The sequence below is a fragment of the Capra hircus genome, chromosome 1 (genome assembly GCF_001704415.2).
Source record: "Capra hircus breed San Clemente chromosome 1, ASM170441v1, whole genome shotgun sequence".
Lineage (NCBI taxonomy): Eukaryota > Metazoa > Chordata > Mammalia > Artiodactyla > Bovidae > Capra > Capra hircus.
In genome coordinates this window covers 23,500,145-23,512,697 of record NC_030808.1, presented here as the reverse complement: position 1 = coordinate 23,512,697, position 12,553 = coordinate 23,500,145, and the positions used below count along the sequence as shown (strand labels likewise).

The 12,553-nt window shown below is 36.2% G+C and overlaps 1 protein-coding gene across 6 annotated transcripts in view; it reads right to left on the bottom strand.

Annotated features, from left to right (window-relative positions):
* The window catches only part of ROBO2 (roundabout guidance receptor 2), a 660,838-nt gene that overhangs the window by 168,435 nt on the left and 479,850 nt on the right, over window positions 1-12,553 (bottom strand). For all 6 annotated transcript variants that reach the window (XM_018053546.1, XM_005674776.3, XM_018053521.1 and 3 more), the window contains exon 5: window positions 3,998-4,136. In XM_018053546.1, the coding sequence (XP_017909035.1) occupies window positions 3,998-4,136 (139 nt within the window). The remainder of the gene's footprint in view (window positions 1-3,997; window positions 4,137-12,553) is intronic.

Sequence of the window (12,553 nt, the reverse complement as noted above, 5' to 3'; positions counted from 1 at the left end):
TACGGATGCTAAAACTGCCACCAAATGGAAGATTCTAACTACCCTTCTTCACCTGGATTTTTAAAGTGCTTTGCAGAAACCCCTGCAGGAGGTCTAGGCTTTTTAAGGCATGAGCCTTGCAAGGCCCTCAAGAAAAACTTTCTCTGGTCCTAACTCCCATGTTTTGGTTTGTTTGGCCTCACTGTACATTGAGCACAGGGATAACACAAGCAATTAACATTTTAACAGGAGCTTATATAAAATGAGGGCTTCCCTGGTGGCTCAGACAGTAAAGAATCCTCCTGTAATGCAGGAGAGCTGGGTTTGATCCTTCAGTTGGGAAGAATCCCTGGAGAAGGAATGGCTACCCACTCCAGTATTTTTACCTGGAGAATTCCACTGATAGAGGAGGCTGGTGGGCTATAGTCCATGGGGTCCCAAAGAATCAAACATGACTGAGCAACAAACGCTTTCACACTTTTCACTTACATAAAATGAAGGGTCCTTCCAATTGTCTCTTTGTCATATGGAAAATGTCCAGATAAATAACTTTTCCCTGGTTGGGTATCAAGGTTATTATTATACATGGGGATTACTATTAACCAACCTCACTGAAATATTAAAGCAAAAATTGTCTTTAATATAACTCACCAATGGTAAACTGTAATTTCATTAATGATAGTTACTGAGAAAGGTCAGAAATTTAGGGCTAAATCAAAGAAAGAGGTACACGGGTACCGCTTGAAAATATTTTCACAGCGAAGAAAAAAAATACTCTGTTAATTCATCTCTGGTTACTGAAAGGTTGGTACAGATATCTCTGTCTGTGCTGAAAGTTAAAATAGCTATTATAGCATTTCATAAATTTAAACTTGAACTGAAAAGCTTTCCTGTCTCCAAAAGAAAAATAGTCACATATTACTTACATAGTAATTACAGGCTATGCAGCTGCCCTACAAAGCTTTACTATAAATGTTTTAAGCATGAACTACTACATAAACCTCATTCAAATTACATTAAATGTTAAGCCAAAGAAATGTCATCTTCCACACCACTCCACACAATTGCTTACACAAGAACAATGGCCATCTCCCTAGTCTGAGACCTAAATAATGTAATAGAATCAATGTTGTTGATTTAGGCTATGGGTGGTTAAAAGTCATTACTGTTATTCCTCACCAAGGAAAGAGGTCTCCTTCCCCCTCATTATGCAAAAGTGAAGCTTATGCTAATGCATACAAAGCTAAGAATGAATAAGCTTCTTTGAAATACCATTTAAAGATTGAGATTTCAAGAAAAATTACATGGCTTCTATCATGATAAAAGCACTGACCTCAATTTCGACATTGCACTGATCCTTGCTTTAAGCCTTTCTAACATACAATTTTAAAGCTTACCCAGCATTTCCATTTGCCTAATGCTTTAAAAATATTTAGCTGGTCACACAAAGCACTGTAGTCATCTCATGCCAGTAATAGAAGAATATAGAGGACAAACCTACAAATTGTTTCAAGGGAAGTTAGTAGAGGTATGATTTCAAAAATTTCAACTTTGCCTTTAGAGGTTTTTATATCAGATGTTCATAAAATGCAGCTTTAATGCTGTTATTTGATTAACATGTATCATTTTGAGCTCTGAAACAAATGAATAGGGCAAGATTTGGAGAATATTGTGGCAAATACAGTTGTCAGGTTTATGACCTAACACCTAGAGCAATCTGGGAACAAATCAAACTAGGCTTAAGCTATATTTTCACTGAATTCAAACATATAGACCTATTAAAATGTAATACACTCTTACAACTCTATTTTTTCAACTTTTGTCCATAGGATCTTATTTAATGATTAAAAATATCAAGATCACCACGGAGGTAATTATGTAAACTTTGGTAATCATGTGAGAAAAGTAGCACTCTCTGTAGCTTTGCTCCTGAAGTCCCAGAAAGCCAGTCTAATTATGAGAAAACACTTGACACATCCAGGTTTGGAAACATTCTTAGGATACCTGGCCAGAACAGCTTAAGGTCATAAAACGAGAAGAGACCGAGAGCCTGTCATACAACAGAGGAGACTGGGAAAACACGACAACTCAAGGCAATATCCTGTAACATCCAACTAAAGTACCCCAGATAGGATCCTGGAGGAAAAGGAAGGCTGGTGAAATCAAAATAATGTATAAACTTTCATTATCATGTATCTGCATTTGTCTATCATGAGTTATACACCTTTCACAGTTGTGTAAGATAACAATAAGGGGATTTTCTGAACTATTTCTTTGAATTTTCTCTGTGAATCCAAACTTATCCCTAAATGAGAGATTTTGTATGGACAAGCTGTTTATTCCTAGTGATTGAAAATTAATCTTTGTTTATGCTCATTTTACAATATTATTAATCTCTTAGTCTTACATCAACATTTTAAAATTATACACAAAGTACTGTCAAATTTGTGGAAAGTTAGAGTATCTGTGGAAAAAGGACTCCAGCAACTCAAATTCATCAATCACCTCTACTTGCTTTTCAACAGGCTTCTCCACTGGGAAAGTTTGAGGAGTTTCACGTGCAACAAACCTCTCCTAGCAGCATTCCTTTAAAACTAGATATCTGACTGTGCTCTGCTTAGTCGCTCAGTCGTGTCCAATCCCATGGACTGTAGCTCACCAGCCTCCTCTGTCCATGGGATTCTCCAGGCAAGAATACTGGGGTGGGTTGCCACGCCCTCCTCCAGGGGATCTTCCCAACCCAGGGATCAAACCCAGGTCTCCCACACTGCAGGCAGATTCTTTATCGCCTGAGCCGCCAGGGGAGGCCTGATGTCGGAAGATATGTGACAGCAAAATGAAAAATGAAACATAGAGTCTATTTCTCTACTATTTACGCTGAAAGCTAAGCAAATTAAAATTTTCACTTTTCTCACTCCTACAGTAGATTGCAAAGGAACCTCTCACTATTTAAAATGTTTGGTCCATTTGAAGTCAGTGCCGTTGATGATGTGATTTTAGAAACTATAATGTCATAGACCTAGGGATATATAAAACAGATTTTGAAATGAATGTATACATTCAGGAAAGAATCAATAGCAGTGCCAGTGAAAGCACAAAAAAAAGGCAATTTCTTTTCTCTGAAAGTATGTTTATACTCAGACAGTTGAATGAAACCTAATTTCTTTTTTAGGAAAGAAAATTAGCAAAAAAGCAGGATATGAAATGTTTTGCAGATCATGATTGTAGTAGGTGCGATGCCTGTAGTTTCAGAATACAGGACTAGGAGGAAGGCCAAACAAATTTATAGCTAAACTCACTTGTTATGTAAGAATAAAAAAACTTGGCTGATTTATTTGATCATAAAAGGCAAGGTCCTGGGAGAATTTAGACTACAAAAATGTTTTATATTTATTTTCAGAAAAGATTACAAACATTTCTGGGCTTATCATCGAGAGATGAGAGACTGGGTTTTGCGATAAAAAGAACAGAAAAGAGTTGGAAGAGTTCTCCATGAAGAGATGACAAATGAGAAAGTGACAGGCAGTCCTTAAATGAAAATTCCCTCTGCGGATAGTGATATGCCTTTTCATTCTAGTATTGAATGAGATCTCTGTTTTATTGCAGACCCTACAATCCACTATACCCAGCAGCTTTCCGTAGCTTCGGCAACAGAGCAGTAGTTGAAAGATATAGTTGGGGTGGGTGGGTCGTTAGGAATTCAGCAGGAATATAATGGAAGACCTGGATAGGGCCATGAGAGAGAGAGAGAGAGTTCTTCAGGAATCCTTGATAGTCAGGGATAACAGACGGAGTGAAGGGTCAGGTATTCTTGTGAAAATTCAATGAAAGAGTAACATCAAAAGCCTAGACGACTTCAGTATAGAAAACAGCAGATACTTGGCTTGCAAATGTAAAAGTCATGTGTGAAAATAATACACCTAAATATGAGTGTTTGGTGATACAACTAATGCTGTCTTTTTCTTGTCTAATTATCCAATGGTCACCTAACAATTTTCCATACATACGACATTCTTACCTTCCTCTCGGCAAGTCCGCATCATCCTTTCTCCAGCGTACAGTTGGCTGAGGATCTCCCTGGACCTGACAACGGAACTCTACAGCTTCTTCCTCCAGCACCACTTGGTTAATTGGCCTCCTGAGAAATGTGGGTCGTTCTTAGGGAAGAAAAAAAAAAGTAAAATGAAATGAATGTTGTCCATATTTTAAGTGCATTATGAAAAAAAGCATAAAAAACATGTGGTTTATTTTTGGCACATAAGTATCTAATTTTATAGCTCAGCTGTCTTGATAAGGCTTCATGGAACCTATTAACGTGACTGTATAAAATGAAATATTCTGAAACACATAAATAGCTACGGTTTGTATATAAATCCATACTATCGGCTGGAAAATAAAATTGATTCTTCTGTGAATTTCTGAGCTAAATCATGTGGGTTTGTCATAAAAATCTGAACATTGAATCCCACAGAAAAAAAAAAAGATGAAAAAGATTATTTTCATCTATTACAATGGCTCAGAGTGGGAAAACTGAAAGTTGAAACCAGTGGAAATATTAAAAAGGAAACAAATATTAATATTCCATCAACAATGCTAGAGAAAACAAAAGAGTTGTGTTCTCAACGTAAGCATATTTTTACTAAGGTTATCCATTTGATAAGGACCTAATACTTCCATGGGCTTCCCTGGTGGCTCAGAGGGTAAAGCATCTGCCTGCAATGCAGGAGACCCGGGTTCAATCCCTGGGTTGGGAAGATCCCCTGGATAAGGAAACGGCAACCCACTCCAGTACTCTTGCCTGAAGAATCCCATGGTTGGAGGAGCCTGGTAGGCTAGAGTCCATGGGATCTCAGAGTTGGACAAGACTAAGTGACTTCACACTTACAACACTTAACAGTTCTATGAATGTTTTCACTTCATCTGTGGAAAACTGTCTACTTGTTTTTTTTGTGTGTGTGTGTCTGAAAAAAAATCTGTCAAACTAATTTTTCTTAAATAAAAAACCAATATCATTAGTAATTACTGTAAACTACTTAACTGTCACACATAATTTTCTAAGGCTACTTCTAATTTTCTTCCTACAGGCTCCAGCTATTTGTCCATTTTTGAAAATATAATATATGCTTGCTATTTCTCTAATATTCTGTTTTAGTTTTTCTGTTCTTTATTCTTTTGCTGTTTATCTGTACCTAGCACTGTTAATTTGGATTCTAGCACTCATCTAAATAAAGCATGGAAAAAAATAAATCCCTATCTATAAGAATATCACTACTGAAGAGAAGTATAAAACAAAATGTAGATTTATATATCTATAAATACTTCAATGGTTTTGTTTAGTTTCCTTTGTTTTAATAATAATCTGATGCAGAGAAAATTACCATTTAATTTTTTATTGGCCCAGGTCTCTCAATCATAGGCAAGTACAGTACTGCTACTTATTGAAGTAGAAAAAGAGGTCAAGTAAAAGAAAAATGAAATCCATAGGGAGTGGACACAATTTATCTGACCAGATGGCCATATTTAGTCTCTTAGAACTTTAGTTTCAAACCAAATTTAAAAACGTGAATACAGTGGCACAGACATTGAAACATATTCAACGAGAAATCTTAAAAAAAAATACAACACATCAAACAACATACGTTGAGTATAGACTGGATGTATATGATTTTATTGACTAAATTTAGACCTCTATTTATAAAACAAATGTGTAAACTACGAAAGGACATTTTATTGCAATAAAGTCAACCATCATTGGTATTCAAAAGGAAGATAACTTTATCTCGCCACAGTGACGTAGACAGTAGTGATCAATTTCTTTAAACACAGACCTACACATACTCAAGTATTTGTACCCTGGGGTCCCAAAATCCCAAGACATAAAACAAGGCTCATGGGACTTTATCATGTAGAGCTTTTAAATGCAGGATTTAGAAATAATCCAAAACACTTGTGGGAAAGTTTACTTCAAAAGATTTTAGGTGGTCAGAATCAATTAGCTGTAAGTGTGTCCTGCTGACAACAGAAGAAACCTGCAAGTTGGGTAGAATTACTTAGTGTTATCCTCAGACGACTGACCACTATGTGCACCAGTCAAGTATTTTAGTTCTGGCACAGGTGATATTGTTATTAAGAATATTAAAAACAATATTGTTAAAAACAATAGCTATTGTTTTGGGCAGTATATAATAGGCAATAGGATCAGTATCTTCTTGTGAAAGTGGGATATTAATAGAAAAAAAAAGTTGGCATAGAGAGTAGGATTTTTTTTTTTCACTATCACTTAGGGACATTCAGTCAGTTCATTCAAAAGCTGTAATAACTCAATATTAAAGGAGAGCCAGGCTACTGTAGATATCACTAATGACTGAGAAATCATCAATTTCCTTCTGGCTCCCTCTGATTTTAAAGGGGGGATTGTCCTAAAACTTGGCATATGGATGAGCAAACTAAGAGAAGTCTTTCCTTCATTCACCCCTTCATTCAGTGTGTGTTAATGCAACTTCCCCTATGACAGACTTTGAGTGTGGTAGGTGGTGAAGAGTCAGCAGCTTGGTTTCACCAGAACAGTGGAGAGAGATGAAGTTACTTAGTTGGTAAATGGCAAGACTGTGACAGGTCTTGTATGCCATGTCAAAGAATATGAGCTCTTCACTTAAGGCAATAGAGAGATGCTGAAACATTTTAAGTAAGGAAGCATCATTTCTAATAACCATATGAAAAGGGCCATGTTGGCAGATTTGTGGGAGATGAATTAGAAGAGAATACAAAACAGTGAAGGTCAAAATATTTATTGTAATAAATTATTTCAGTTTAGAACTGACACAGTGGTTCAAGGGTTGTGGAAAAGGACATAGAATGAAGAGATACAAGAAATGGGTGATCAATCAGATGTGGAAGGAGAAGTTTAGGAAGATTCTCAAATATCCATTTAGCACAATGGAACAAAATGGCAAGTAAGGTATGGATATGTGAATGTTTAGATCTTTTTATCTCAGAAATGGTGGGATGTGAAGAAAGATGTGAAAGATGAGGAAAAAATGGACCCCTCAACACTTAAGCCATTGTTAGCCTTCTGTTGCTTGAACTCAAATGTATGCTTAATTAATATGGTAAACATATTACTATTTATAGAGAAGAAAAAATAAATATGCTCACACCTATAGACATAGAGAACCTGTTGGATTAAAACTTCTAAATAAAGAAGGAATCATAAGAAACTTCTCATGCATGATGAAGACATTTTATCAGAAACTAAATGCAAAAATTACTTTCTTAAAGTAATATACTAAAGTCACGGCTATTACAATTGGGAACAAAAAGGACACACTGACTTTAGTGATCAAAAAGGAAAAGAAGAAAAGTGTGAGTTTTGGAAAAGAACCCAAATACTCAATACTTGCAGACATTCCACAATACAAATAATACAGAAGAGTAATTTTGATCATAGGTAACTGTGACAAAAGATAAATCATGGCAGCAATGCTGGCAGTATTGCAAATTTGGGGATTTTAGTATAAACTGTGGCAAATTCATACATTGAGATATTAATGCTATCTATTTATCTACCTCTCTAACATGCAAAATTTTCATGGCATGATGCTGACTACAAAATAAATTTCATAAGAGTATATAGATTAGTTCCATTAAAATACACATGGATATTTTCAGCAAAGTTTTTGGAATTGCAACGTGTGTATAATTAATTCAAACAACAAACTTTACATTAGACTTGTCACAAAAATAAACTTGTCTCTTTGTTCAGGGTATAACATCAAGGTCCTTGAGGACTTTTTTGGTTACCCATACTTGTAAGTCCCACTGTTTTGTATGGAGATACATGGAAGTACATGATTTATAATTTCAAGAAGGAAGAAAGATACCGGATTTCCTGCTGATGTTCTGATGAACTCAGAAGGGGTGGCGAACTCTGGAATGAACTTAATTCTTTTCTGCCCTCAAGTAGAGTTTAGTTGCCTAGCAGCTGCATAACCACAGAACAGCATTTGGCAAAGAATTTTTGGAAGTCTACCACTGTTTGTAGTGGAAAATGCAATTCAATTCATTAAAGAAAAAAAGGCACGGGCAATGCAAAGAATCAGCAATCAGTTCAGTCACTCAGTCGTGTCCGACTCTTTGCGACCCCATGGACTACAGCACGCCAGGTTTCCCTGTCCATCACCAACTCCTGGAGCTTGTTCAAACTCGTGTCCATTTACTCGGTGATGCCATTCCACCTTCTCATCTTCTGTCGTCCCGTTCTCTGGCCTACAATCTTTCTCAGCATCAGGGTCTTTTCTAATGAGTCAGTTCTTCACATCAGGTGGCCAGTGTATTGGAGCTGCAGCTTCAGCATCAGTCCGTCCAGTGAATATTCAGGACTGATTTCCTTTAGGATGGACTGGTTGGATCTCCTTGCTGTCAAAGGAACTCTCAAGAGTCTTCTCCAACACCACAGTTCAAAAGCATCAGTTCTTCGGCACTCAACTTTCTTTATAGTCCAACTCTCACATCCATACATGACTACTGGAAAAACAATAGCTTTGACTATATGGACCTTTGTCAGCAAAGTAATGTCTCTGCTTTTTAACACTAGGTTTGTCAGAGCTTTTCTTCCAAGAAGCAAGTGTCTTTTAATTTCATGCTGGCAGTCACCTTCTGCAGTGATTTTGAAGCCCCTCAAAATAAAGTCTGTTGCTGTTTCCATAGTTTCCCCATTTATTTTCCATGGGGTCATGTGACCAGATGTCATGATCTTAGTTTTCTGAATGCTGAGTTTTAAGCCAAATTTTTCACTGTATTCTTTCACTTTCATCAGGAGGCTCTTTAGTTCCTCTTTACTTTCTGGCATAAGGATGGTGTCATCTGCATATCTGAGTTGATGTTTTTCCTGGCAATCTTGATTCCAGCTTGTACTTCATCCAGCCCAGAATTTTGCATGACATATTCTGCACTAAAGTTAAATAAACAGGATGACAATACACAGCCTTGACGTACTCCTTTCCCTGTTTGGAACCAGTCTGTTGTTCCATGTCCAGGTCTAACTATTGCTTCTTGACCTGCATACAGATTTCTTAGGAGGCAGGTAAGGTGACCCAGTATTACCATGTCTTTAAGAATTTTCCAGAGTTTGTTGTGATCCACACAGTCAAAGGCTTTGGCTTAGTCGATAAAGCAGAGGTAGATGTTTTCTGGGACTCTCTTGCTTTTTCCAGGATCCAACAGATGTTGGCAATTTGATCTCTGGTTCCTCTGTCTTTTCTAAATCCAGCTTGAACATCTGGAAGTTCTTGGTTCACATACTGTTGAGACCTGGCTTGGAGAATTTTGAGCATTACTTTGCTAGTGTGTGAGATGAATGCAATTGTTCAGTAGCTTAAACATTCTTTGGTATTGTCTTTCTTTGGGATTGGAATGAAAACTGACCTTTTCCAGTCCTGTGGCCACTGCTGACATTTCCAAATTTGCTGGTATATTGAGTGAGCACTTAAACAGCACTGCCTTCTAGGACTTGAAACAGCTCATCTGGAATTCCATCACCTCCACTAGTTTTGTTTGTAGTGATGCTTCCTAAGGCCCACCTAACTTCAGCCTCCAGGATGTCTGGCTCTAGGTGAGTGATCACACCACTGTGGTTATCTAGGTCATTAAGATATTGTTTGGTATAGTTATTCTATGTATTCCTGCCACCTTTTCTTAATATCTTCTGCTTCTGTTAGGTCCATACTGTTTCTGTCCTTTATTGTGCCCATTAACACAAAGAATAACCCAGAAGAATGTCATCAGCATACACATGGCACATTAGAAAAGGTTTATACCTGAGTATATCGAGGGTGTGCCTTACAACAAAGTAACGTAGAAATTTACCAGTTCATTGGTATTTGGTCACAACTTTAAAAAAACTGTTCTGAGAATTTCCATAGTACCTTTTGTGACAATTATCTCTAAACTGTATTATTTGTTGTATCAATTGTTTTCTGCTCTTTATACTAAGTTCACTTTTATTTTGTAATTTTAACTGCCTACAAAGAACAGCATGTTAAAAATTGTAGTTTTGCTTACCATTTATTTAAATGGTAAGAAATGTTTTCAGTTTCCTTAACTAGGCTTTATTTCCAGAAAATTTAAGACTCAAACATGAATATTAAAGACTAAAGGAGTTGTACATGTAGAAATGTACTTTAAATGCTTTGCCTTTGCAAGTGCTACTGTTATCATGTGCCAAACACAAAGTCACACCTCTTTCAGACACACATTACAAAAACTACAAGGAATTATCTTGGAGTTTTATGTCAAAATCATCTGCAAATAAATGTATTTAGAAGGATTAGAAAGTAAAATGATAAGAGAAACATCAGGTTGATAACTGACCTCATTCAATACTCATTAATACCCCATGAAATTTGTATTCTATGAAGATCTGAACAACTAAAATAAATATACATGAAAAATCTTGAACTACTGTCTAACAAGTAAACCTAATTTTAACACATGTCAAAATAAGGGCAATGATTTTTCCATATTATCACTTTCTGTCTGATCATATATTGAAACATAGGGGGAGAAATCTCAAGGGCTATTTGCTGACTGCTTATCAATTAGATTAGAGTCCCTCTGAATGACTTGATTCCTAATTATACAGCCATAGAGTGATCAGAGACAATGTCTTTGCCAATGCAATTAACTTTTTTTTATGTGAGATTAACTGGATTTGATTCACCTGCATAACTTGCTTACAAGGTTAATCTCTCTTGAGACAGTAGTATTGTTTGGCGGTGTGGTACTATGTAAAGAACAGCTCTCAAGTAGTCAGGTCAATTTAGCAACAAACTGGCATTGTGGAAAAATCCAACTTTGTATGCAACTGTAATAAAATCAAACGCCAAGTCTCCTTGTACTTACGTCAATATTATTCAGAAAGCAAAGATTCAATTTAACCCCCAAATCATAAATCTGAAATGTGGTTCCATAATATATCTAAAGTTTCTTACTTACACACTACATTGAAGGAAATTAAGTGCCCAGAGAATTTCTCTTTTCAACTGTATTCAGTCAGTGAATAGGACTATAAAATTGGCAAAGGCTGTGCCGTGACAGCTATTACTAGGACAACCTTAACAAGTTAAAATAAGCTTTGTTTGACATTATAAAAGCAGCATTATGACAATAATTAGATAGGTAGGGTCCTTCAAGTTCTCTAAGACCAAAGCTATGCAGTAAAAGCACATGAGACCTAACCACTGCTTGTAAATCTTATCTCAACTTCAGCTGACCCAAGAGGATCCACCACCCAGTCGTGCCCATTAAAGGAGGAAGTCAGAAAGCTAGACCGAGTGTTATTTAAATAGGTATGTATGAGGGGCAGGGGTTATGACAGCCATTGAATGTGAATTACGGTGCCCTTCCAAAACAGACTGGATGATAACGATCAGTCTGCCTGACTGTGATTAAATAAATCCTGGCTGCACTAATTTCTTTTCTTGCCAAGAATTTTCTTTGTCTGAGAGAAACCATCCTGTGAAGCAAAAACAAACATAGGTAAATGTTCTCAGAGGGAAAAAATAAATGCCTTTCTCACCATTTTTAGAGGCAAAGTTTCATGTTATTGCTGATATGAGTCATGGTGGGAGCAGGGGACCTGTCTATTCATTTTCTACTCTATTTGAACACTTAGAGCTTGGCACATAGTAGGTGTTCAAGAGACATTTGTCAAATAAGTGAACAAATAAATACTTTGTTGTTTTAAAGTTTGCAAGTTAATATTATTTAAGAGAACTAGATTTTATCTTTAACAATTATATTGATTTCAATAACACCTTATGTTTTGAATTCTTAAATGAAGGGCACACATTATCAATAAAGCATAGATATAGCCTAAGGTACATTATGAGAAGATTTTATTTAGAAAAGAATATTAGTAAAACCCTGAAATGCAAGAGAAGTTAAAAATCCATGAAATAAGAACAAGATGCTATAAATAAGAAATAATTCAGAAAAAGAAAGAGCTAGGAGATTTAACATCTAATTAATGAATTTATGCTTGACAGAAAAATAGAACAGATAAAAATGAACAGTGTATTTCACTGAGTTGTTTGAATACAGCATTTTTAGATAAGATGCTTACTAAGTGTCTAACTAGAAAGAGAAAAAAGTGCCAAACCAAGGCATGGTATTTGAAACACTTCCGAAACATGGGATAAAGAGAAAGTACTGAGTAAAGCTGAAAGAAAAGGAAAAGAAAAATGATCACATAGGAATCAAAAGTACAGCAGACTTCTCAAGAGTAATGGTACAAACAAATTGACACTTAAGTGACACCTTTAATATTCTAAGCAAAAATATTTTTAAAAACTGGAATTCTATAACCAGCCAAAGTATCCATTGTTTTGGATAGAATAGAAACAGTTTGGTCTGGAACATGCTGAAGGCTCCAGTCAAGGAGAAATCTGGAGAAAAATACTGTTCTGAATACAAGAGGTAACTAAGAAAAAAATACAAATATAGGATATAGGAAATAGGGAAGCTAGCAGCAGAGGAAAGGGGAGATGAATGTCAGAATGAAGTTCCTGGGTAGATC